Source organism: Camponotus floridanus, unplaced genomic scaffold (assembly GCF_003227725.1).
Source record: "Camponotus floridanus strain SB8 unplaced genomic scaffold, Cflo_v7.5 scaffold140, whole genome shotgun sequence".
Classification (NCBI taxonomy): Eukaryota; Metazoa; Arthropoda; class Insecta; order Hymenoptera; family Formicidae; genus Camponotus; species Camponotus floridanus.
The window spans coordinates 74,401-101,519 of NW_020229260.1; the positions used below are offsets into that span (position 1 = coordinate 74,401).

General features: G+C 30.5%; 3 protein-coding genes across 4 annotated transcripts; 1 reads left to right on the plus strand and 2 right to left on the minus strand.

Moving 5' to 3' along the window:
- Positions 1-1,431: 1,431 nt before the first annotated feature.
- Positions 1,432-4,166, minus strand: LOC105250225 (caspase-1). The gene is made up of 4 exons (XM_011256205.3): positions 3,865-4,166; positions 2,594-2,850; positions 2,087-2,392; positions 1,432-1,894 (listed from the first exon to the last, which is right to left on the minus strand). The coding sequence occupies exons 1-4, from the start codon at positions 3,960-3,962 to the stop codon at positions 1,644-1,646; spliced, it is 912 nt and encodes a 303-aa protein (XP_011254507.1). The 5' UTR covers positions 3,963-4,166; the 3' UTR covers positions 1,432-1,643.
- Positions 4,167-4,683: 517 nt separating this feature from the next.
- On the plus strand, positions 4,684-7,659 carry LOC105250226. Of its 2 annotated transcripts, XM_025406374.1 has the most exons (5): positions 4,686-4,748; positions 4,855-4,911; positions 5,094-5,216; positions 5,323-5,491; positions 5,656-7,659. In XM_025406374.1, exons 3-5 carry the CDS (start codon positions 5,117-5,119, stop codon positions 7,562-7,564), a joined length of 2,178 nt encoding a protein of 725 aa, XP_025262159.1. In that variant the 5' UTR covers positions 4,686-4,748; positions 4,855-4,911; positions 5,094-5,116; the 3' UTR covers positions 7,565-7,659. The 2 variants fall into 2 exon arrangements, with proteins under 2 accessions (XP_011254508.1, XP_025262159.1); XM_011256206.3 differs by having other exon boundaries at positions 4,684-4,911.
- Positions 7,660-7,965: 306 nt separating this feature from the next.
- LOC105250227 (translational activator of cytochrome c oxidase 1) lies at positions 7,966-9,584 on the minus strand. Its single transcript, XM_025406384.1, has 4 exons — positions 9,353-9,584; positions 8,849-9,095; positions 8,459-8,618; positions 7,966-8,260 (listed from the first exon to the last, which is right to left on the minus strand). Exons 1-4 carry the CDS (start codon positions 9,531-9,533, stop codon positions 8,045-8,047), a joined length of 804 nt encoding a protein of 267 aa, XP_025262169.1. The 5' UTR covers positions 9,534-9,584; the 3' UTR covers positions 7,966-8,044.
- Between the last annotated feature and the right edge of the window lie 17,535 nt (positions 9,585-27,119).

The window sequence follows — 27,119 nt, forward strand, 5'->3', positions numbered from 1 at the left end:
ATATTTTAATTTTTAACTATAGTTATCAAACAATTGCAAGTAGATATAAGGCATATAAATTCGATTATTCTTACTATGAAAGACTTTGTATCACGTTTCGCAAATTTCGTTACCGTTTCTCCTGCGAATACAGCAATTTTTGCTAATATTAATTGATCCTTTTGCTTTTTAAATTCTTATCTATTATATTCATTAAACTAGCGACACAACATTGCAACACTGCTAGCAATTTCAGTGTTTGCAAGCAAGATAATACATCCTTAATTAGTCTAATCACAATGCAATTTATCTTTTAACATTTTTGTAACATTTGAATATTCGTTGTAATTATTAGTAAATTACAACTATTTTATCTTAAGAAAATTATAAATTTTATTTTATTTTATCTTAGAAAAATTATAAATTTATATATTTTTTATATCAGGAAAATAGTTATGCATTGTGAAGATGAATATTGAACATTATTTTGCCAATGATAGGCTATTACTTATTGCAGAGATCATACATACTGTTATAAAGCTTAATATAAAATATATAAGCTTAATATAATTTTATTATATATGTATATATATAATAAAAAAAATAAAATTGTCTTGTATCATATATACATATATATGATTAAAGTGATCATACATTGTATAACGAAATATTCTATTTATGTTTATATATAACATCGATACTATTACAATGAAAAGTATGAAATATCTATTGTAAATTTTTCGAATGTTTCACATTAAGAATTATTGACGAAAAATATTGATTAAAAATAGCTGTGTATCATATATATTTTAATGTAACTGATGAATCTTTTATTTGTACTTATTTATTATATATCTGAATATATGAAATAATAGATTAAATATGACACTATTTTAGAAGCAAGTTTGTTTAGAATCGAAATTCTTGTATATATATGTGTATGTATATATATGCATGATTATACAACTCTGTTTTTCAAAACCCTTATATAAAATATATCTCAAATATGTTAGCATAGAAATAATGCACGGAATCTGCTTTTACTGATGCATTGTCATATTATTAAATATGTTTGACTTGAAGTTTATGGCAAAATGTTGGTATATGGATGTCAACAGAGTTAGTAAATCATAACAAATGCCATTATATATATATATATATATATATATATATATATATATTATACATATATATGTATATATATATATATATTATACATATATATGTATATAATGACACTATATATACATATATGTATGATATAAAGTAAATGTATGTATATATATATCTCTTCATTATATTTTATATATCTTGTCTATTATAAATGCATATAAATGCAATTCATTCTAAATACGTATTTCAAAAAACCAGTTGTTTTTAATGTAACCAGTTGTGTTTAATGTAAAAATATAATAATGTTGTTTAAATATATACTAATAAAAAATAAAAATATAAAAAAATTATAAATGTGGCAGTAATTGTATTTATCTGTTACACAAGAAAGGAACATAATACACAAAAAAATGCGATCAATGATGTAATATGAAAAATGTAATTAAAGAAAAGAAACAAAAAAAAGAATGTATTATTCTGACATATAAAAATGTATCACTGGCACAGATACAAGTACATGAATTTTTTTATATAGCTTCTTATACGATTGACTATACAACTCCATTCATTGGAGATGTAAATTTTACCAAGCGTGTCAGCATAGAAGTGATGCACGGAATCTGTTTTTGTTGATGCATAGTTAGATTATCGGGCGTGTTTGATTCAAAATCTATGGCAACACGCTGACATACAAATGTTAACAAAGTTAACAAATCGTATCGAATGCCATTTTCGCGTAATTCCAAGCACAAAGCTTGTATAAACCATGATCCGCGGCTAGTGTTTCTCCAGGAATAGTAACCTATTAATTTTAAAAATTGTCCTTGAATCATTAGAGATATTTAAGATTGATATTTCAATCAGTAATTACATTAGAAACCTCAAATTTGATTGATTTGTAATATATATAATAGAAGGAAAGTAAAAAAAGTGTGATAAATAAATGTAAATAGTTCTTTAGTAACCTAATACTCTTTTATAGATAATATAATACCTGGTATGGTTGAATAGGCAATCATAAAGTCAGCTTGAGAAGGAATACGATATGTCGCGGTTGGTAATCCATCTGTTTCTGTTCGTTCCTTGAAAACTATGCCCGGATCTAGTCTGTCACCCTGACAAGCTTGAATGAAAAATAGTTTAGGTTTTCCAGCGAGAGTCGGACATCTATCGGCAGTGAAGTGATGCCAGAGAGAATCTGCTTTATATGAAGTGTCATGAGCGTAGAGTTGACCGAGTTCGCCGTGGCTTAATACGGCTATTATCAAGCAATCATGTTCAGAATGATCCATGTCTGCAACTGCAAAAACAATAATTTATAATTATTTTATAAAATATTTTTATCATATTGTTAATCAATTTGTATTTGTCATATTGTGTTTTTATACATCTTTTGAGGTTTTCTTCATTTTAATAAACATTCTTTAGAGAATATAATAATTTTTTATAAATAAAATATCTAGTGTGTAAATAAACATGCAAATGAACAAGTATGACTCACCTCTTTCTAACTGTTTTACTATATCTCTATGAGTAGAATTATGGAGATCATTTACTTCAAATCCAAGATTTTTTAGTGTATTAATAAGATTATCGCAGTCTACATTTGTACCAGCGCGAGATTTGAGATGCGAGATAGTGAAAAATTCATGATTAAAGATTAAAGCTATACCACGTTTAGGATGATTCATTTTATAATGTGTAGCATAACGTTCAGTTGGTGATGTTTGTAATGATGCAGCAGGAGTTATATTGTTTCTGCAAAAACAATTTTAATGTGTTTTAAATTTTTTGGATTAGATATAAACTATATATTTTGTGGAATTATATCCTAAATAATTTATATATAGTGTCTACTATATATGATTCAATCTTAAATTTTGCAGTGTATTTTTATTAATTTTAGTTGTATATTTTATTAAATATATAGAATTATTAATAATATTTCATCAATTTCAATAAAATTTTGTATATAATTTGTAAATTAATATAATTCTCAGAATCAATATTTGAATAAGATAAAATATATCTATAATCTTAAAATTTGTAATGTCATTATTAAAATTTTTTCACAATACTAATAAAATCTTACAAATAAATCATTACTTGATTAAATATACTAATATATTGATATCATTTTATGATTATATGTATATTTATTGTATATTATTACAATTAATTCATATAGTCTTCAAAAGCTAGCGCAAATTTCTGAGAATAATTTTCTAATTCTTTATAACTTCTTATAAAAATTTTGGTAAGTATGTGTAATAAATTGCAGTTTATCAATTTTATTGCCATTTAGAGATATGATAGGGGAAGCTGTTTTGAATAATTCTCCTGCAAAAATTAAGTTGAGAACATTGGTTTAGAAAATATAATAGAATATTCTTGGTTCAATACAATTGAGTTTTGATTTCAGAGACATCCAATATATTGATTTTATTGATTATCTTATCAACCATATTGACTAAATTATACCTTGTCTCTCAATGATCTTTATCACTAGTAATAATCTTTGCTTTAACAATAAACATTTTTTTCACATCATTACCACAATACTTTCGATATTAATCGTTATATTAAACATATCACATTGCATTAAATATTAAAAGATTGTAAAATTATAGAAAAACTAAACATGCTCACACACAGAAACGTAATACGACGTAATTAATGACAATATGCGAGCATCTCTATTATGACAGTTTAGAATATAGTAAACAAATATGCATGTATCGCGTGAGAATTTGATGCAGATTCTTCTCATACCTGCTGATTCCTAATGATCCGAATGCATCGCCAACATCGTCGCTATCTCGTTGTTGTTTCTCGCCATTATTGATATTATTGGGCTCGGTAGAACACATGGCGTTGCGTCTTGTGTTCGATTACAGGGGAAAAAACTTTGTTGCGCAGTTTTGTGACCGTTGTGTTCGCAAATAAACTCGAAAATAACTTTACGCAGCAGCGTAAAAGCACGTCCGTAAAGGAAAACGCGCGATAATACTTGTTGATAACTGTATGATTCACAATCACAGACAGCCTCATATGATGCCGTAAAGGTGACTATACTATACATGGCAGATGGCAGTATCAAGCATCGAGCGTCTGCGCAGAAAACCATTATCAGTACCATTGCGCAGGATTCCGAATGAATTAGATTCGAATTTCTACGACGAATAACAAACATGTAAATTACACGAGATAGAAAGAATTAGATATTCTAATATATAATACTTATTAAAATTAATATTTATTAACATTATACGTACTACTATTATTAGTAAATTAAATATATTATAAAACATTACTACATCAATGATAAACATTTTTTAATTTAATCTGTGTGTTTTAAAATCTAATCAAACACTAAAGAATTAATTTTCATGAACTTTTCTTGCATACTTTTTATATAAACACAGTAATATACAGAGTTCTATTTTATATATCTCTTATTATATGCATTTAGCACGGAATAGAACCACAAATCGTGGACATAGCATGTTACCCTTTGAGAAGTTTTCTGGTCATGTAGTTCAATGTCCACGTTTTGTGAACATAGAGGCGCTTCAAATACGGGTTCCATCTTCCACCTAAATCGGGAGCATGGCCGCTCTGAGGCTTCTCTAACCATAAGATAGATTTTGGATAATGTAGTGAAAATATAGAAGAATTATTTTCTGTTTTTAATTTTATCTGATTATTGTTTATTTAAAAACGAAATCAAGATTAAATTAGAGAACATGTCTATGCTTGCAGAACGTCGACAAAAGCAAAAATGGAGCCTTAATCCACGAGGAAAATGGTGGTCCGAAGGTATATGAGCATTTAAAAATATTTCTAAAATTTCAGAATGAAAATATTCTCGATTTATTTGCATATTATGATTTTTTTGCATGTTGAATGTTACATGTATTTATTTACATGTTTACATACATTATATACGAATGTTTAATCTTGATCCACAACTCTTTGCTAACATGTTATTATTGAAACAGATTCGAATAAGTTTGGTCAGAGAATGTTAGAGAAAATGGGTTGGACAAAAGGAAAAGGGCTTGGTGTCAACGAGCAAGGCATTACAGAATATATTAATGTTTCACATAAGAATGATACAGCAGGTAATTAAAAAAAAAAAAAAATATATATATATATATATATATATTTTTTATATAAAAACTATTTCATTGATATTATGGTTAATTAAAATTTTATTCTTTTTTTAAGGTATAGGATATGACAAGAATGTAGACATATGGGTGGAACATCAGGAGAAATTTAACAATTTGTTGAAACAACTTCATGAGAATGGAAATCAAAACACTACTCAGAAATTAGAAACAGAAGATGATAGATCAATGGAGCTTAAGTCTAAACAAAGTCATGCTCGTGTGCAGTAAGTATTTAAATCATTATTATAATGTAGCTTCTCTATAAATATAATATGTAATTATAAGACATATGAATTTGAATTTATATATAAAAATTCTATTGTCTTACCTAGAGATATTTGCATATTATGATAATTTTATACTTATAAAAATATAAATTTGTTTCCAGTTACAAGAAATTTACACAAAGTAAAGACATAAATAAGTATAAACCTAAGGACTTAGCAAATATACTTGGCCAAAAAGAATTAATGAATACAATTCAAGTAAAGACAGAAAAAGATGATGATAGTTATGAAAAAAAATCTATTAGCATCGAAAAAAGTAATAATGGAATTGTCACAATTAATAGTGGTAACATGACTGATTATTTTGGGCATAAGTTAAACTATGACAAAAACTTTTCATGTAATATGATTGATAATCAAGCAACTAACTCTGAAAATGAAAACAAGCAATATGCTGGTTTTGGATTTGTATCAAAAACAGAGAATATGTTGTCTAATGAAGTGTCAAGAGATTTTAACGAGAAGAATAATTATGCTTTTGATAATCCTTGTTTAGGATTTAATAGTCCCACAAAAGTTATATTATCTAATGCTGATAGTACTTGCAAAAAGTCTGCAAAAAAGAGGAAAAAGGAACATGAAAATGATACTTTGCATGCCACTAAAGCGGAACACAATGCTCGAAAGAAATTAAAAACTGAAATTATTAATGGAGACTGTAAAAATGGTTTGACAAATCCAGCTCTTAATTTAGATATAAATCCTGAGGAGGAGTGTAATGGTAGAGAATTTGAAGTATCCAGAGCACAATTTGGTCTAGAAAATTGTGGTTTAGATTTGACAGATGAAAAAAACGACAAGAAATGTGTAACATTTAATGATCATATTATATTATATGAGTATAATGTAGATTCCACCAAAAAGAAAAAAGGAAAAGCGACATTGGATAAATTTGAAGTTGAAAATAAGAAACACAAAAAAAAGCGGAAACAGGAAAACATAACACCTGAGTCAAATGGGTTTATTAATGAGGCATTAGACATAGAAACAGTCTGTGAGGAAGTTAATGATAATCAATTGAATGAACATAAAAGTAAAAAAATTAAGAGAAGGAAGATATGTAAAATATCTAATCTAGAAACGATACAAGAGTCACCAGAAGGAGAAAAAGAAATAATTGAGATTAAGGTAGAATCAGAAGATGCATTGGATACCAGTATTGTTAAAAAAGAGGAAACAGATATTATAGATAAAAAGTTAAAAAAAAAGAAAAAAAAGAAGACTAAAGTTGAAAACATTATTGTAGTTAATACAAATGAGAAATTAGATGAAACCAAAGAGATAATTGAAGGTAAAAAAACTAAGAGATGTAAAAGTAAACAAGAAGAAATTGTAAATTCTAAGAAATATAAGAAAGAAAAGAAAAAAAATAAGGAAAGTTATAAGATTGAAAAATGTGCTATTAAAGTTGAAATAAGCAATGACGAACAAAATATTGAGATATTAGATCAGACAAATTTAAAGCAGCATCAAAATTATTCGACCATGGATGAAAACAAGGATACAACAGAAATAGAAGTAATGCCAGTTGTTGAAATTAAAAATGAAAAAGAAGAAATGGCATCCGTAAAAGATAAACAAAAAAAGAAAAAGAGTATTTATAATGAAGATTGTTTCAAGAATGAATGTGATATAAAGAAGGAAATTTCTGACAAAGAAAATATTGGCAAAGAGCAAGAGTCAGATTTCAAAAAATTAGAAAAAAAAAATAAAAAACACAAAAAATCAAGAGAAAAAAATGTATCTGATATTGACGATTCTATCGACTCTAATCTAGAAATTGTGAATGCAAACACTATCAAGCAGGAAAAAATAGAAGAATCCACTCGTACATCTTTAAAGAAAAGTAGTATAGTCGATTCTATCGAAAATATAATGCATAGTCCATGGAGTGCAAAAGCAAGGATGTCTAAAAAGATGTTAACACTTTTTCAAAATAATGAACTTTTAGATTTTCCTGGTTCTAACATTCGTGATATAAAAGGATATGGTGTAGATATTGAATGCTAATTATAGATTTTATAGAATTTGTACAATAATTTTGACAATGAGACTCGATGATAGATGTTACTTGCTAATAAAGATTATGTGTTTTTTGTGTTAATACAACAACATATATATATATATATATATATATATATATATATATATATATATATAAATTTACTTATAAATGCAAATTTTTTTAAAAAAGTGTGTATTTAAGTAATATATATTTAAGTAATATAATTTTAATATTGTATGTGTATGATATATATTTTTGTATCAATTTAAATAATAGAAAATTATTTCTACATATATAATTAATTATATTATTTAATGTTTAGGAGTGTACTTAACATACTTAACCAACATATATAAATAATATATAGTGTACAAGATTTATATTAAAAGAAGAATAATTTTATTAATCAATTTTTAACTTGCAATTGTAACTTTGCATAATATATCACTGTACAAACTAATTAGAATTATTTTTGTGTTATTATTTTAATGTATTATCTCTTGTTCTATATTATCATATATATGACTGACATCTTCTATACTTAAAATTCTATTACGAATTTGAGATACAGCTTTCAATTCCAAATCACTTAATTCTATCATAGTGTGTGGTATATAAATTTCTTCTACTGAAAGCACGCTATATTCCAGATCTTCTAATAGACTTCGAACTTTATTTAAGAGTTTTGGTTCACATTTAAACTATAATAAAAAAATATATTAGTGTGAATATATTAAAATTGTAACTTTCATATTAGAAAATACTTTTTTATAGTTTTGTTAAAATATTTAAATATTTGATACAAGTACAAATAAAGTTTATATATATGTATATAAACTCCATTATTTAAATATTTTAAAAATAAGTTACATACATATATATGTGTACATATAATATACCTGGAAATATTTAACATCATTGTCTTCAAATTCTTCTACATCTTCTGCACCAACATTAATGGCATTCTCCATGGCATGTTCCAAATCACCTTTCTTTTCAACTATGATATTACCAACATGAGTAAACATACTCTTCATAGAATCTTCTGTGACTTTCCCACTATTAATTGTGAATAATAATGAATATAAAAGATATGTTTAGAAATGTTACATTAATCTATTTAGCATTATAAAATTTATATTAGTTTTTATATTAAATATATATAGACTAAGAATGTGTATATACACATACAAGATTAATCAAATAATGTTTTCCTAACATATACACTATTTTAAAACATTTTGAATATATAAATTATATATAAAAAATATATATAATAATTATCATACCAAGTTTTTTTTAGTTTTGTATGAAGTAACGTCATAAGTGCTTTTACATTATCTGTTGTATAACGTACAAGTGCGACATAACCACTTGGACCATGAATTTCTATTACACCTGTTCGATTCTTGTTTTTGCGTGCTTCCATTTTCTCAAGGAAAGTATTTATTGATGCAACAGGCATATTTACTTTTTTAGCTTGTTCAATGAGTTTTGCTAATTTTATATTATGACTAGGCCTTGTGATACCAGTCTCTAAAACACATAAATGGATTTTTGGAACTTACACAAATATTTAAGATATACCATATATGAAATATATTAGTTTTGCATCTAAATATATTACATAACATATGCAATAAGAAGAATAATATATTTTTTATCATAACATTTAGATAACATTTATATATTAGAAGAATATGTTTATATCTCTTAATCATAAATAATATGTATATTTTATATGTTAGAACTTATTATCCAGCACATATATATAACTATCATAATAAAAATACCTTGTATAGCAATCTGCATTTTTAGTTTGAGCTTATAAAACACCACCATTCTTTCGTGATCATTTTCTGCTTTTATATGTCTTATGTTCGACCATTTGTTATGACCGGCAAATCTTTTATTACCTTTAGATAAAAAATAAATATATCTATTAAACAATAATTTATTCAATATTTCTGTCATTTTTAAGGAAGGTTATCATTTCATGTTACAATAGATATTTAAAACCATTCTGTCAATATTCACGGGTCGAATCATGTCTAGATAGGAAACACATTCCTGGATTGAATATAACTAGAGACCCTCTATATGTCCATCATGAAAATGTGTAAACACCAAAAAGGAAGGTGCCATTTCTGTCGCCTTCTGATTTATTCTATTTCTCAGGCAATTAACAATGAAATGAAGAGAAATATGTATGTTTTCTTGATATTATTATAAGTTGATCTTACTCGAAACATTTATAACTCTAGCGTTGACTTTAATTGACTCTCACAATCAGTTTAAAAAAAGAGACGAATCGTTAGTCAATAACAATTTCGATTAAGCCAAGTATTTCCAGCCACAAAAATTGAAATTAAATTGAAATATATAAATATGTAAAAATATATTGTGATAATAATATATAATATAATTTATTGAAAACTATTAATATCATATAGGATCATGATAGGATATATATATATATCATATGTCAAAATTCGATATATTACATAATGTCAAATTGACACATCTACAGTATCTAAAGCAATTTTTAAAAAACCCGCGAAATGTAGCTTTGACTGTTCTTGACCACTTAAATGTTAGGAATAATTGTGAAATTTTTGATTTGCATTCTAGAAACGATATTAATTGCTACAAATAGAACACACAAGTGCAAGTACATACATATGACAGAGATCTTTCAAATTTCGACTCACGTCGCGCTTACGTCTGAGCTTTTGAATCTCCCGCCCCCTCGCTCCCCTCACGGATATTGACAGTTGATGCGCCGTCTATACATTTCATACGTCTATGCTTGAGTTAATCATTGCCGGTATGGCGCGAGAATCAGAAGCAACGGTGCGGCGGATTCCATCCACATAGGAGCCGTGTCAAAGGAACCAGCGAGTACAAAATTAACGCGATTAGGTCGACGGTGGACTCGCTCGGGGGTAAGTAAAAAGAATGGCATCGAATGAGTCGACTAAATTTAGAAGGCCGAGGGTGAAGGCGCTTAACGAACCGAGAGAGGGTCGATACTTAGCTAGCGCAATCTTCATCTTAACGTTCCACTCGATGCCCGCGATGCCGGGATTATTTCATCCTTGTTAGTCGAAAATTAAATAAAAACGATGGAATGACTTTTAAGTATGTTACAAATAGAATGCACTCCTAAGGGGTGTAATAGATTTTGAAAAGTTTTCTATGTATTAACGTATCGCATATATTGCGATTCTCGCGTATCGTTAAAGATATCGATCGATATATTTTTTTCTCGATATCTTGTAAAGAGATCTATGATCAGTTATTCATTGTAACGATTATTTGAACGCATTTACATAAATATGTACATATATTCAAGTCTTCTTTATTCATGCTAATGATGTTAATTTGACGATATTTACGATCTAACAATAAACACATCTGTGGATTAAAATTATCTATTAAATAATAATGGAGATTTTCATAAGACAAATTTGTCCCTGAAATCTATTTCCTCAGAATTTTAGACCTCTTCCCTCTTCCCTCTTCCCCTTTTGCCCTCATCATCAACTGATGCGCCATCTATATGTTTTATAGGTCTATGTTTGATTTAATTACAACTGGTATGGCGCGGGAATCAGAAGTGAAAAGCAACGGCGGACTCCATCCATATACGAGCTGTGTCAAAGGAATCAGCGAGTACAAAATTAACGCGATTAGGCCGACGATGGACTCGCTTGGGGGTAAGTAACAGTTTGTTAATTATAAATGTCAATGGTTCACGGGAGCTCTATTTAGAGAAAATATTATATCGACTATTGCATTTTTAACGGTACTCGCATAACACGATGTGATTGTTCATTGATTCTGAATGATGAATAATTAGATATTTTAATCGGTCCAAATTATAATAAAGAAAACACTGAATATATAATAATTTCATTACGAATATTTTTCTATGCATATATTCGAATTATAATGATTTAATACCATTAGCAAATTGCGTGGCAGATTTGTGTAGATTTCCGTCATCATGAAGGATTTAATTAATAGTCAAGAGTGTATGCATATAATCCGATCAATCATTCTCCATCTTATCAGACCGTTAGTCATTCGAGATGGAGTACAAGTGCTCAACTCTGATTACAAGTCGAGCATTTATTTTCAAGGACTTATCACTTAATGGAACAAAAATAACTAAATCGAAATAAATAATCATTCATTAATAATGCTTACACAAATATACAAATATGACTATTTAAAATAAATAAAATTGCTAATAGAGTGAGTCAATGATTATTGATTTTTATCTTTGATTTCTTTTAATCAATGTGTTTTATACGAATCTGTCGGTATTGAAGAACCATTATTAAATATAATTGAAATAAAAAATATTTTGATTTTTACGAAGTTGGAGTAGGCAAGAGAGATATAAAAAATCAAAAAAAGATTTTAAATAATCGATGATTATAATATGTAGGTTTTTTAAATATTTTTGAAACATTTTCTGTATAAGAAAAAAAATGATCATCTTAAAAATTACTCATCTTAATTCACAATTATTTCATTAAGTGATAAGTACTCATCATAATAAACCAAAAAGTGTTAGTATACAAAAATCTAAAAATTAACAATTTTTGAATTGTATAAGAAAAATTTTATTTTATTATAATGAATATTCAAAGCGTTCTAAGTCATTCAATATGTTTTCTTATTCAGATTAACGTACATTTAAAAATGTCAAGTTTTTTTGTTCTTTGATAAGAGTTTTAAATTTGATATTTTAATTCATCTAAGATATTAATTGAATTTGAATGTATTATATTTTAATTAGCCCCGCAAAAATCTATCTAAATTTAATGAACGCGAAGAAACTATTCAATTTATATAGATAAATTTATCTCGCGACCAAATCCTTTCATGAAATTTATTATTCAAATTTAAATATTATATGAGTTTTACAAGATATTTGAGATAAGTGTTTTAGTAACATACTTCATACGGAAATTGTTAGTTTTTAGACTTGTGTATATTAACACTTTCTTGTTCCATTTCGCTGTATATCATTTAATGAGTATTATATATATATATATATATATATATATATATATATATATATTCAAAATTTGAACTGTTACTTTTGAAACATCTTTTATAGAGAAAAAAAATTTTTTTACAATCAAAAATTGTGATAATACAGACTCTACATTTTTTATATAGAATATAAACTGATTTCGATACATATATTTTAAACCTACAATTAGTAATTTTTTATCAAATATTTTTTAATACGTTCATACTGAAAAAAAACGTAATATAGAACTTACAGAAAAATTGATCTTTTTTTATCAATAATTGAATAATAATTTTGACCTAAATTATTCTATTTCGCGCAGATTGACACGTTGTTTTTCATTGGAATAAAAAACTTCTGGTTTAATGACCGTGGTGCGAGTCTCTTCGTCTTCTCGCTCTGATTTTTGTCGGATCCTTCCGTCCGTTTTCTTCCCTTATGTGTGTACATCAATGTCGGTGCGTATAGGTGTACACGTCGTGTTCAATTTTATGAAGGAGAACGTGTGGGGGTGCCGACGGGGGTGGCGACGTTTAATAAAGGGCGTGGGCATGTGTACGTGTGTATATGCTAGGGGCGCTAGTTAGCACGGCGCTTGGCGCCGACGACGACGTCGCCGTCTGGACGCGTATAGTCTCCTCTCGACGTTCTGCACCGACGACCTCGTCTTTTAAAGCACACACTGACGCGCAAACGATGCTTCTTTAAACAGCGAGCCAATGTAATACGAAATAGAGTAACTTGGCGTTTAGGTGACGCGTATATCGATACACTGTGAGCATTACTGAAAGCTGAAAAAGTAAGAAATTTAATAAATACTTATCAGCAAGATGTCGTGCACACGAATCTGGGTTGGATTATGATATAATACGATTACTGTATAGCAGAATAAATAATGAAGTTTCTCTTGTTTACGTCTTGAGCTTATAATGTGTATAATAAATAAAATTTAAAAATAGGCTCACTCCCTGAGATGAAAATAAATCATGAGAAAAGTATTTTAAAATCATGTATTTGAATCTTCACGCGATAAGATACGATTTTACTAAACATATTTGTTACATTTTTTTTATTATAATATCGTAATTTGTGATTATATAAAATTATATTTTTCGAAATTTTATTTTTTCATAATTGATCCTTTTTCGTTCATTTATCTCAATTTTTTTCGAGCAATGGATTGATTTCTCTATAATTTTTAAAAACGTTTATCCATATAAATTATTCAGTTCCTGGATTACGATAAAAATTCAATATTAATTGAAGTTTCGTTCCATTATAATTATGAATGTTTGCTCGATCACTTGATATATCTATATTTTCACTTGAGTAGGTATCTGATATACTATTGCATACTTCTCTTTATTAGCCGTCAGTGGTAAAGAGAGAAGGTCGGTCGGTTTGCACGTAATCCAAGTTAACATTCGGGGGGATTAGAACTTCCTCCCACCCGTTCTCATTCGTATATTCTACCCCGCTTTGCCCGACCCTTCACCGCAGTTCACCGTATTTAGTCAGCAGTAAAAGCTTTAATGAAAAGGATCTTGGTTTCACGAGGCACTAAAATCGGTTATATTGGCAGTGAGAAGAGAGGTTCGAAGGCCCTTTATTGAATAAATGCGTTTCCTTCTCCCCTTTCCCCTCTGATAGTGTCTTTTCGCCCTTCTCCCTTCCTATCTCGCGTTTTGAACTATCAGAATTTTGGATTAAAAATATTTCGAAATAACGCACTATAACTGTTCGAAAAGAATATCTAATTGAAAATTCGCAGTTATCATATGTTATAATATATAGAGAAAGAAACAACATCTGCAACAACGTGTCATCTTCTATTTTTACAAAATTTAAGCACACCCTTTGATCGCAAAGTGTTAACTTTTTAAAGATTCGTGACAAGATAAATGCGTCAAATTGCGATTTGTCAGCTAGTTTCTAATATAATTGCTCGCGCCGGTATTATCGCACATCGTGTCGTTTGCGAGGATGTACAATTATGATTATACAGAAATGATAACGTTACAAATCGGTGGATATGTCAGCAACGGCGCATCGACGATATAGCTCAGACATCGAACGCTCATTATCGTGAACGACAGCGACAACGTCGTCTGTCGATTGTAGTTCTTCACGTTTTATCCTCCACACATGTGCTTATGGATTTAACGACATGTTCTCATCGTTTATTAAATTAACGATCAGTCGTGAAGCTCACCTTTATTGGATGCTTTTGATAGAGGGGCAGGAATGTAGTATGAGCAGGAGACAATGGTGGATTTAAACCTGATGCGAAACAATATTTAAAATTCGATAGAAACATTGTTCGCTATTATTCGTTTTTACAATTATTCTTTAATAATTTTTTGAACATAACAATAAAAAATGATATGTGTGTGTTGACGCGTACGCGCATACGTCTTTATATAATTATAATTTCTTTTATAAATTAATATTCGTAAATAAATGTAATTTTAGATTCAATTTTAGATTCAATTTTTAGATTTCATTTCAATAATCAGAGGTCAGATTCTAAATATATGACCTCTATAATATTAGCACACGATTTCTTACCAGATTTTCTACATAGCTAGTAGAATTCTAATTTTTCCTTAAACAATTTTAAGCAATTTTAAAGTTCCTGATATATTTAAAAAATAATTTTAGTGATTAAATATAAAAAAATTAGAGATATAAAATTAATGTTAGATATTAAAATTAGATTATTTTTTGATAATTTTATGAAAAGTTTTATGATATGTTAATTAGGACTCCAAGAAAATGATAGAAAAAAATTATAACTTGCAAAAATCTGGAAAAAATTATAAGAATTTTTTTTTTTAATTTATTTAAAACTTTAGAATTTTTAGAAAACATACTGTATCAAATATAACAAAATTCCAAAAATGGAATTAATTTCATATAGAGAAAAGTATTTGTTATAAATCCATAGGAAAGCGGATTAGATTCGAGGTATTATTTTGCGACATCATACGTTTTAAAGATTTTATGGCAATAGTTCTAAAAGTATGTGTGCCATAGTGTCAACGATATAGAACGAGATGTAGTTCCTGCATTGAAATTAAATCAATTCTTATCTAATTGACAAAAAATAAAATATTAAAATTAAATGTAAAAATGTAAAAATAAAATACAATAAGAGAAATAGAGAAAGAGAGCACAAGTATTATAAATAGAATATCTGTCACAAATTTCAAAAATATTATCCATGTAAAAAAACTATGTATTAAAACTAATTAATCAATATTTTGACTATTTACGATTCGCTTCATTCTTTATAAGAGTAACTGTTTATATGGAATAATTTTTTCATTTATATTATTAAACTATTTATTAGAAAATATTCAAGATAACAGAATAGATCGTTAAATTTTTTAATTATTTAAGCCGTAAATAAATTTTTTTTAATAGACATTTCGTGTATCCTACTGAAAGAAATGTGTGTGTATGAAATGTGTCAGTTATATCATAAAGTAGAAAGATTAGATTCAGAATCGAGATTCCGTTATACTCTTGATACTTTACTTCACTTGCCAAAACATTAATGTCACCGGAATGGTCGGAACATATCTTCTCTTTTTATGCTCACTTGCAATTTTGGAGATTCGTCAAAAAAGCGACGTAAATTCGTTCCACGTATCAAACGCGAAGACACGATCTGGTAAACCGGTGAGTATTTCAAACGCGACGTACAAGAAACGGGCGACTAGCTAGCTCAAAGACGGACAGCTCTCGCGTGGTAAAAAAGAGGAAGACCTTCTCTAGGAGAGGAGAGTATTTCATCGTTCTTTCGTGGATTTTTTGCGGCAGATTCTTGCCAAGTCTTGGCCGGGTATTACCTCCTTTGAATCTACCTCGAACAAGGCTTGATCTTTAAGACGCTCGGAGGTTAGTAATTTGTGGATTATACGAGCGAGGGACGCGAAGGGGGACAGGGAACGAGATAGAGCATGAAGAAGCTCGGGGCAGTAGAAAGGAAAAGAAATAGCGTCGCGATGGTGAACTCGGACGAACGGTAGCACCCTCGTCTCTGTAATTTTCTGACCTCCTCTCTTCATCGCGCACCCCCTCTCCGCACCCCCTCTCTGTCCTGTTTTCACCCTCGCCTCTTCTTAGTCATCGCGATTCAGCCGCGACTTTTCATTGGGATAACTGTGGCAATATGTTATTTGTACGGAAGGTATATCTTAATTTCGATGGCAATTTACGCTACATTCTGCACGTCATCTTTGATGATCTCCGGTTCTGAATAGATCCAATAATGCTGGAAAGATTACAAAGAACGTACGAAGATTCTCGTTTTCTGAATGTGTTACAATAAATTAGTTTTTCTTCTGTCGGTATTTTGAAAAGAGATGAATTGCAGTGAGTTTATATTATAAAAATTTCGCTGATACTGTATCTTCTTGCGACAGAAAATTACAGTACTGGGTATATAGTAATATTAATATATGATAACACACAATTGGCGAGTTGGCGTAAAATACGGTTAAAGTTTTTCAATTATTTAAAAATGTCTTCTTCTGTGCGAGAAATACGGTATTTTTTATTTAATCAAAATTGAAATGCGATATTGCTTGTAAACTGTTTTTCTCCGAAATAACGTCCATAAAGAAGTCGTTTTCTCGTTCAAATTGACGAGGGACTTTAGATGTGTCGGAGAGATTTCGTTTATCACTTTTACAATCAGTGAATTTATGGATTATTCGGTACACAACGACGGGGAGGAACAATGGTACTCGCGGGAATAGCGATAGGCGTAGGAAATGTATAGATAACTCCCAGCCTTATAAATATTGCGATAATTAATGTATCGGAAACGATATATGCATACCCGTTCCTCATTAATTTCAATATACATTATTAACGACGAAATACGCGCGTTGTTTCCCATTAATTCCTTAGCGGCCTAAGACACTGGAATATTTAAACATTAACTTTCTTTTACTCTCTAGTAAATATATCATCTTTACTTATATTTAATATTTAATTTCCACGTTATTTATTTGTAAGTGCTGGCAGTTATCTGCAACTATCAAGCCGGCGATCACTAAGTACATCAATGACATTATCGTAAAAAAGGCGACCTCACACGCACACACACACACAACATACGCAGACAGGCCATCTTGGCGCGAGTGCTCGCAACAGCAGGAAAGAACAATCTTCTGGAAACATATACATTACGCCTTGTTAAAGAGTATAGCGGTCATTTCTCCCCGAGATATCCTGTAGGCGGTACGACTGGTAAATAGGTTGCATTTAGAGGCACTCAACGCGCAGCGTGTGGCCCGTCCGAAACACGCGAGAAAAGCCGCGTGGCGCGCGGATTGACATTATCGGTGTTCTCTCTTCGGTGTTCCTTCCGAGTCGCAGAAACCCTCTCGAATAGGGTGCCTCCTCCTGCGTCCCATAAGTAGCGCAGGGGCAATTGATTCTTTTATTGATAAAGAAACATAATGTCAAGTTGATGTCACGATTGAAATGTAATTGTAGTCGCATATGTATGCTTGCAACGTAATAAATGATGCATAATTATAATGAAAAATTTTATCTCATTTTTATTTTACTTTTATAGGTTTCAGTTTCTTTCTTTTTTCCTTTTCATTGATAATTTTTTAGAGTTTTCTCGTTTAATTTTAATTAATTGAAATCCTATTTCTAGGAGATTTTAATTTCATCCATTTTATTATTCAGCTATTATATATGCATATAATAGTTGAACTATTCTTACATATGACGAATAAAATAATTTATGAAATACGATTTTATTTAAAAGTCTTATTCCGGAACATCAATATTCTTGTTCATGTACTAGCAAAGCGTTTGATACTTAATTATTTTAACGGTGATGATTTAAATTATTTATCAAAAAATCAATTAATCTATCCATTGTAAATTTTGTATTTTCAATGTCTATTCCAGAATCCTTAAAAAATCGATTTTTTAATCAATACAATTCAAAATTAAATTGTGGAGGCTAAATTAAATAAATTTTCGATTATATTTTTGGTTTGCGTTGAAAAAAAAAAGATTTTCCAAAAAATTCAGTATAGCCCACGATAATTCTTTATATCACAAAAAAATATCGCGAAATACGGTAGCGGGTTGCAGGTTCGTACTGTGCGCGAATGGCCGGGTACGAAAGCTACAGGCACAAATGCATCAGTTGGTATTGATTGCAGCAACGCCGGGGGCAGACGCTCTCTCACACCGACATCACCTCGTACACGCATGTCGTGCGTCGCGCGCGCGCGCACAAAATGCATCGATGTAGAGAGTAAGAGAAGAAGAGAGGGAGAGAAAGAGAGAGAGGAATAGAGATAGAGGAGGGTGGGAGGAAAGGGGTGGTAGAAGACGGCAGGGACAGGGATATATAGGGTGTGCAGTAGGGCCGATGTTCCGTGCGGAGGTCACGGAACGTCAGTGATTGACGATGCACGCATGTCATTCGCACACGCACACACACACACATACACGCACCTCATACGGACGGACGTACGGACGTTATTCTCGCCCTCGTTCTCGCAGAGTGCGCGGGATCAAGGACGAGCACGTCCGCAGGAGTAGACACCGAGGGAAAAGCCCAACAGGCACAGGCAGTCACATACGTCGAGCGTTACTGACCTACTTCAAGCTTTCGATCCTCTTTAACGTCCTTCTCGCTCCTCGCTCTTTCTCTCGCGTGGCCTCTTTGCATAGTTGCACGTTGTATGCCCGGTTTAAAAATAATTATTCGTGATACCACATTATATATATACACATATAATCTTTCTCTTTTTTAATATAACTAAAGAACCCCTGTACCATTGTAAAAGATTATCTTATTTTTTAAGCAGTTGCAACTATCAGAGAAAAATAGTTAGAATAAATGTAATTTAAACAGAATTTTAGTTCGATAAATCTTCTCTTTCTCTCTCTCTCTTTCTCTCTTGTAAAAATATATTTTTTTCGTATTATAATCAAATTTATGTGCGAACACGGATTTCTCCCATTAAATAAATTTAATGGGAGAAATCTAATAAAATTGTACATACATTTATAAAATTTCCGGAATATTAATAATTATTGCTTTTGAGATTATTACTGTTTAAATAAATTGTGTGTTCGGATAAGTGTGACTGGCTAATTTAATCTGACAGAATTTGCTATGGGTTTGCAATTTTGGTCCATCTATAATTAATACTCGCTTGTACGGATGCTATCATCTCTCCATGAGATTCTATTAAGTCTAACGGACATACAGACTAACGGATGTTCGTGTATGTGTATCTCTCGCATAGGGCGATCTACAGAGCTGAACATCGTACGGTTGTAATAGCTCCGGTCCTATTGACTGCAATGTAATACGCTCGACATTAGGCTAAATTGACATATCCATAAATCTCAATATGTTATTTGAACTTACAATGTAGTTGGCTATTTATGGTATTGTATATAATAATACCATCATGATACAATATTTAAATAATTTGATATAATCCCTCTTTCTTTCTTTTCTTTGATAAATTGTATATATTTGTCTACATAAACTTTACATTTCTTTTAAAATATTTTATTTCAAATTATTTAAATTTAGTTGCAACTAATTTTTTCAACATAAATGCCGATTAAAGATATATGCGTTGTTCTTCATCTTTGTTTTTTCTTATTGAGTCCTTTCTTTTTTTATGAGATTAACAAATGTTTAATCATTACAGAATAATAAAAACGTGAAATGCGTTTTATTTCTTAATTTGTCTTCTTTTATTTCTTAAATTCTCTTTTAACGTAAATAATAGCAAACTTAACAAAGTAGGAATCTGTTATCATTTATATTGTTTCAAAATACAATCGTTTTATAACATGTTCCACGAAGGATAATATCTTGTAGTGATCACGCAAGATTGGTATTGTTTGCTTATTTCGCATTGAATCACACGTAATCTGTACTAGACAGGTCGCCGCTCGATTATTAATTCAGTGTTAACGAAGTGGATAATCACAATACACATCAATGATTATTTCAATGCTATAATAATGATTATAGTAATTAGTTAGATAGAGTTGAATTAGAGACTTGCGCTACGTGATATTCAATACCGATTCACTAATCTTTGTACCAATAATTTCGTTCAATAATCCACGTCAGTGGATTATTTCGATGCTATAATAATGATTATAGTAATTAATTAGGTAGAGTTGAATTAGAGACTTGCGCCATGTGATATTCAATACCGATTCGTTAATTTTTGTACTAATAATTTTGTTTTATGATTTGAACTAAAATTATTTTTTTAAATAATAATTTTTTTATGACCTTCATTATACAATAAAGAATTGAATTCAACTTTTAATTTGTCCAAGTTGGGTCTTATGATATTTATAAATCTTAATATTTTAATAAATATAAAATATTTGTAACACGCTTTATCTTTTATCTGAAAATAATATTGTCGTATACTAAAAGTGTATTCTTTAATAAAATTAGTTTAAAGTGTGCCATCTTTCAATAATCAATATATATATATATATATATATATATATATATATATTCATTAATTTTATTTATTTATTTATTTATTTATAGTGATTATTGAAGGGAACACATTCTGAAATAATTAACGCAAGTACACACACATACACACATGCACGTGCGTTCGCATCACACGTATATTTAGATTTTGTTAGACAATAAATGAATTTTTATTTTACTAGACTAGTTTAACCATGTGTGTACATTGTTGGAAAAACGAAATATTGCAGGTCAATTTTCTATCAATTTTTTGTTGAAAATAGCCTAATAATTTAAAATACACTTTTTTTTAAATTATTCATTTTATACTATTAAATTGAGAGCCTTCCATGTTATTTACATTTTTCGCAATCGAGTAAACGATACAATCGGGATTACGAAACATCGCGGTAATTTGTAGATATTAATTCGCTTTTCGTTGTATCTCAACGGCGCAAGTAGCGATAAAGTCGTTATAATTACCGTTGCTGGGAACTTTGTTTCTCTGAATATTCAAAAGGTATGAACAGTCACTGGTAAAGCGCGCTGCTCCATGGCTCGTGCTAAGAGAGTTCTTTAATTAACCTTCTGAAATAAATCGGATTGTTTAAGCGGTCACTACCTTTAGCGCCTAAAAACAGACAGAAAAACAGAAGCGAATTTGTATTTTCATTTTTTCATTCTACCGACTTTCTCCTTTATATTCGATTAAACTTGCATATTTCTTTGCATCAGTACACGATTCGAATTTTATCCAATACGTATATATCCGTACGAGTTTGGCGAAAAAAGAGATAAGGGAGGAGACGCGTATTTCGGTTTTCCGGCGAATGAAAACGTAGTGTCATCTGTTGCTCTCCGCGTTGGATCGCCAACAAGTGGTATCAGCCGAAATTTAAGGGGTCGAGAAAACTCGAGTCGACTACCCCTGGCGTTGTACCATTACCGCCCCACACCCGAGCGCCGCACCATCGGTTCCCTGCCCTCTCTCGTTCCGCGTTGCAGCCACGTCGTGTAGGGAAGGATCTTTGAACGCGCTTCCGGGCTTTAATTGTGTTCCGGAAAGAGCTTCGCCGAGATCCTCTCTGAGTGGACATCCGGTCTAGTAATAGCTCGCGAAAAAGAAAAAGGTGTACTTGGTTGAGCGACTGCAGTTTCGATAGAGATAATCGCGTCTAAGATTATTACGTGATCGTCAAATATCGACAATATCATTCTGGAAATAATATTATTGTATTAGTATGTACATGAGTATATATAACATTTATATGAATTTTAGATATATGCAAATCAGTTTCGTGTTGATTAATAATCAGGCAGAATTTCTTTATATAATACAATAATAAATAGATATATAAATTGATTGTACAATATACGGTTGATGATGAAGTACTAATATCATGGAAATAAATTATATGGGGATAGGTCGGATGATGAATGGAACGAAATGAATTATGTGTGTTTCATGTTTTTACAAATTAACGATGTTCAATAAACATAATAATTATAGCAATGATAAACAGAAATTTCAATAACAAAATATATAGTATGTAGCATTAAAATAAGCATCAAAACGCAACAAATACCTTTTTTACTTATTTAAAAATTATATAATTATAGTATAATGAATTTTTTAATAAATTCATATACAATTTATTTTAGAAAAAATTAATATTAATTAATTTAGAATCTATTAGTATTATTATATTTACTAACCATTCATTGAATAAAAAAAGCATTTAATAAAATGCTTTTTTTATTCAAAAAATTCGACATTGGTCGCTAATGTATTAATCTCTCTCCCAAGCTCTGTCTATTTTATAACTTAAAGACTTATTTGGCGAAATTTATTCCATTATCCTCAAAATTATATTATTCTCAAATCTCGTTTTTTAAAAATACAAAGTGGTTAAAGAAACTTTGCGAGGGATGAAATTGCGGAAAGGAGAACGAGGCTATACTGTCTCAATCTTATTTGATCTGCTAGCGAAGCTTTCGAATCCTATGACTAGTCGCAAGATATATTGCGCGAACGCTGACACTCGCGCGATGCATATAAAACTTGTGCGAAATTCAACGACGTTAATCATAACGTCACGACCACCCGCCACGACAAACTATCGAGGTGCATACGTACGCAGGTTTGCACCCTTGACAAATCCTCTTGTCCACAGAGTATTCCTGCGGTTTATCTGCATGCAAACGTGCACATACACATACACATTTGCATATATAGGCTTACGTGCACAAATGTATTCGCGAGCTGAAGTATAGCCGTGTCGTTAACGCAAACAGGGCCGATCGATAAACTTCTTTCATTTTAATCTTTAGTTCAATTTCAACGTCGTGATAAATTTTTAAAAAAATTCGATTTTTAAAAAAATTTCGATTATATATTATAACAAAAATAAATACAAATTATAATAAAAATAAATATAAATAGTAATAAAGATAACTCTTCTTCCTATCAGCATATTTTAATATTGTCGCGAAATAGTTTTAATTAAATTTATATGTCGTATTTAAGTTCTCAGTCAGTAACCTTGTTAAAAGATTACTTTCTCGAGTTCAAAATTAAAAAGTTTTATTTTTTTTCCTGATTTATGTTTTCTGCAAATCTAATATAACAATGTCATTCAGCAAAATATCGAATTATAATAATTTGATATAATCGCATATGTTTCTAATTTTGATTACATAATATATATTTTACTCTTAAAAATTTTATAATTTATTTTATATATTTGCTCCCCTAATTTTGGTAACATAATATATATATTCCACGCTCAAATATTTTATAATGACTGCAGCATTATAAACATTTGCATCGCTCAGCTATGAATGACAATGGGTTCATATCACTATAGTGGAATAGAAAGGTGATGTTAGCCTGCGCGGAATATTCTGCCATGAGAATGTAGGTCAGTTTATCTGCGTGGAATATTCCGCTTATTGATGTGAAAATTTTCTATGTTACTATCTGAAATAAAAACAATAATAATATGTATAATAATACGTGATTGAAAACATTAATTTAAAATATTTGGTCCAAATTTTATCTTTCTGTAATTACGTTAATTTTTGGAAGAATATTTTTATACATGTTTATAAAGTATACTGTGTACATGTGCACATTATATATGTAATGTTATTATTACATTAATGCAATGTTATAAATATTTTTATAAGTTTTAAATGTTGACGGCTTGTGCTTTAAATGTTGTTTGCTTTGTGTGACAGGATATATTGCTCCGTTTCTTGTGTAAAAATATTTGATGTTGACGTTGATATGACAGTGACATTACGTATAATGTATGTAGATTTATAGTAGATAGTTAGACGTGACAAAATTTCAACAGATTTATAAACTCCACAAACAATTGTCATTGTTGGGATGAGAAACAATTATCATTGACAAATTCAATTCTTTTTCAAGTATCAGTTCGCGTATGCAATATTAATATCTCTTTATGTTACCCCGTCTGCCGAAAATTTAATTTCTCGTGGAAACATTTCAAGTTGTGATGAAAAAAAAAATTATTCTTTTCAAAGCATAAGAGCAAATAAAAATTGCACCCTGACCACCTTACTTATTATCGCCGCGAAATAGCAGAACTATTTGCCCTGTCTGTTATAACAAAAGTAGAATTTAGATCTAATAGAGAGAACGTTCATAAATGGTGGATCGAAGCGACAACCAATAGTCCTCCTCTTGCGGTTGATAGCAAGCTGCAAAATAATCATGGACGTAATGCTCGAGGAAAGGGGGAAACGAGGAAGGTGTGGATGGCACTTGTTCCGAGAGCGGTCTGAGTGGTCGAGCGAAAGGAATGGGAGATCGGAATGATCTAACGCGAAGGGGCGGAAGGTAGTGGTGGACGACGAAGATGGTCGTGCGAGTCGGCGGAGGGAGAAAAATCTTCGGACGGGTTGTAGGAAAGGATGAAAAGGCGAGCGCGATTCTCCGTTCCCGGGAGGGAGAGAGGTCGGGGATCGAGAGGGATGAACGCCAAGGGTGGGAAGGCAACGCGGCGCGAAGGGAGGCAGAATGAACGAATTACTCGCGCGGCGCAGGCGCCATTTTGCAAACACGGACGGCCATCTTGTAATGGGTATGTGGGTGCGAGGGGGTGGTGGGAAGATAATATAACCATTCCTGATATCGAACAACGCTTCAGTACTTACCGAGACAGAGACAGAGACCTACGACGTCATCAGGAGCTGCTCCTGTGCGGCGAGCGAGATCGCGGTTTTCTCGCATCTTTCTTTCATCATCGTCCCCTTGATTTCTCTCAATCATCACTCACAGACTTGACGTGGACGGTCTTACATCTCGTATATCGCCGACGTGCTCGCTCGTTAACGATCCATTTCTTTTTTTTTCCTTCTCTCTTTTTTTCTTTGGTGCTTTCAAGTGACTCGCGTCAGCGACTGCTTTCAGAAATCTTCAAGTTGAACATCACGAGCAAATCCTTCAATTTCAACGTCAATTCAGAATTATAAAACATTTTTCAAGCTTCGCGCATGACGAATGCACTTCACTTCACGGGTCACGATTTTCCGAAAGTGTTCGTAACGTGTATTATTTATTGCATCAAGGATGCTGCGCGTATCTGCTGCAAATTAGGTCACGTCACTCGCGAACAGTCGATATCGTGCAATTATGTAATTAATTGAGGTGAAAACGGCATGACGTTGCTTTGATATCCATCTATTTTATGTTCGTCGACAAAATGATAATTAATTTCAGTAACAGACACATTATATGCGAAATTAAATCTCTTTCGAGTAGTTAATTTATTTATAAGCGCTTGTAGAAATTACACACGTACCTGTTGCACGTTGCATTTTTAATAAACCGGGATTCGCGACGGGTTGAAAGTAATGTACAATGTTGACGGTAATGCCCGTACGTTTTCATCTAGCTTCTGTGTTTGTACGTACATGTAAGTATACGATGAATTTCGTCGGAATAAAATGGCATAGTGTGCAAAATGCATCGCCGGTGACAGTGCGCGGCTATAATATCGATTTTTCAAACGCGACGACGGCGACATCACGACCAGGATTTTCGATGCACACACACGAACATCTACTTTGTCGCGAGTTAAAATTCACGAGTCGCAATTTGTCATCTATCGTTCGATTCGCGTAAATCCGAAAGTAATTCAGGAGAATGGATTCCCAACGAGCCTGTGCTAATTAGGAATCCATCTCGTAAGTTACATCTCTCGTGTCGCTACCTGTTGCGCGTTACTTTCCTGCAGGAATATCGTATCGATTCAATAGACACTTTTTTCCCACATACGAACACGCCATTTACAAAGGGCTTTTCAATCCGATTTGTAATTCCCATGGAAATATTCGTGTTATTCATTCAATAAAGAAATATAATTTTAAAGAGTATATATTCAATCATGAATTATTAAATATATAAAATAAATTATATATTGTTATCCAATTTATTTATATTTATTGGAATTAAAATTGATTAAGAGATCGCTCCGTAAGCTGTATATATTGTTTTCTATTTTATTTCTATTTTATTTATCCGTATATTCGGGGAATAATAGAAATATTTGTCGAAACAAGTTTAAAACTAATGATTATATAAGTTTTTAAACATAAGTAATGTGCAATAATAATAATTTGATTTAAATTGTGTATAGAAATCTGAGATATAAAATATATATCGGCAAAAATATATAAATAGAAGTACATATATATCAGTAAATATTGATCATTATTAAATAGTATCGCGAAACATAGTAGAAAAACAGTTTTATCTGTACAAATACAAACAAACACATCAATAAACATATTATTACGAATAGTTTTGTCTATGAATCGACAGAGAAATATACGAAAGAAAGAAAGAAAGAAAGAATATTGTATATTTAATATTATTCCGTACACAACTTAATTTCTCTCTCTCGTATTTATAGGACGTTTCAGCGTACGTTACAACAGTAGAACTCAATTATATCAAAGCATAACGTAG

Bases quoted from the DNA above. Each gene is read 5' to 3' on its own strand.
- LOC105250225 (XM_011256205.3), bottom strand. From the start codon at position 3,962: ATGTGTTCTACCGAGCCCAATAATATCAATAATGGCGAGAAACAACAA. The intron at 2,393-2,593 runs GTGAGTCATACT...TTGTTTTTGCAG, and splicing joins AGTAAAACAGTTAGAAAGAG to TTGCAGACATGGATCATTCT. The intron at 1,895-2,086 runs GTATTATATTAT...TAAAATTAATAG, and splicing joins TGCCTATTCAACCATACCAG to GTTACTATTCCTGGAGAAAC.
- LOC105250226 (XM_011256206.3), top strand. From the start codon at position 4,839: ATGTCTATGCTTGCAGAACGTCGACAAAAGCAAAAATGGAGCCTTAAT. The intron at 4,912-5,093 runs GTATATGAGCAT...TTATTGAAACAG, and splicing joins AGGAAAATGGTGGTCCGAAG to ATTCGAATAAGTTTGGTCAG. The intron at 5,217-5,322 runs GTAATTAAAAAA...TCTTTTTTTAAG, and splicing joins ACATAAGAATGATACAGCAG to GTATAGGATATGACAAGAAT.
- LOC105250227 (XM_025406384.1), bottom strand. From the start codon at position 9,533: ATGACAGAAATATTGAATAAATTATTGTTTAATAGATATATTTATTTT. The intron at 8,619-8,848 runs GTATGATAATTA...CACAATTAATAG, and splicing joins ACAAAACTAAAAAAAACTTG to TGGGAAAGTCACAGAAGATT. The intron at 8,261-8,458 runs GTATATTATATG...TTTTTATTATAG, and splicing joins ATGATGTTAAATATTTCCAG to TTTAAATGTGAACCAAAACT.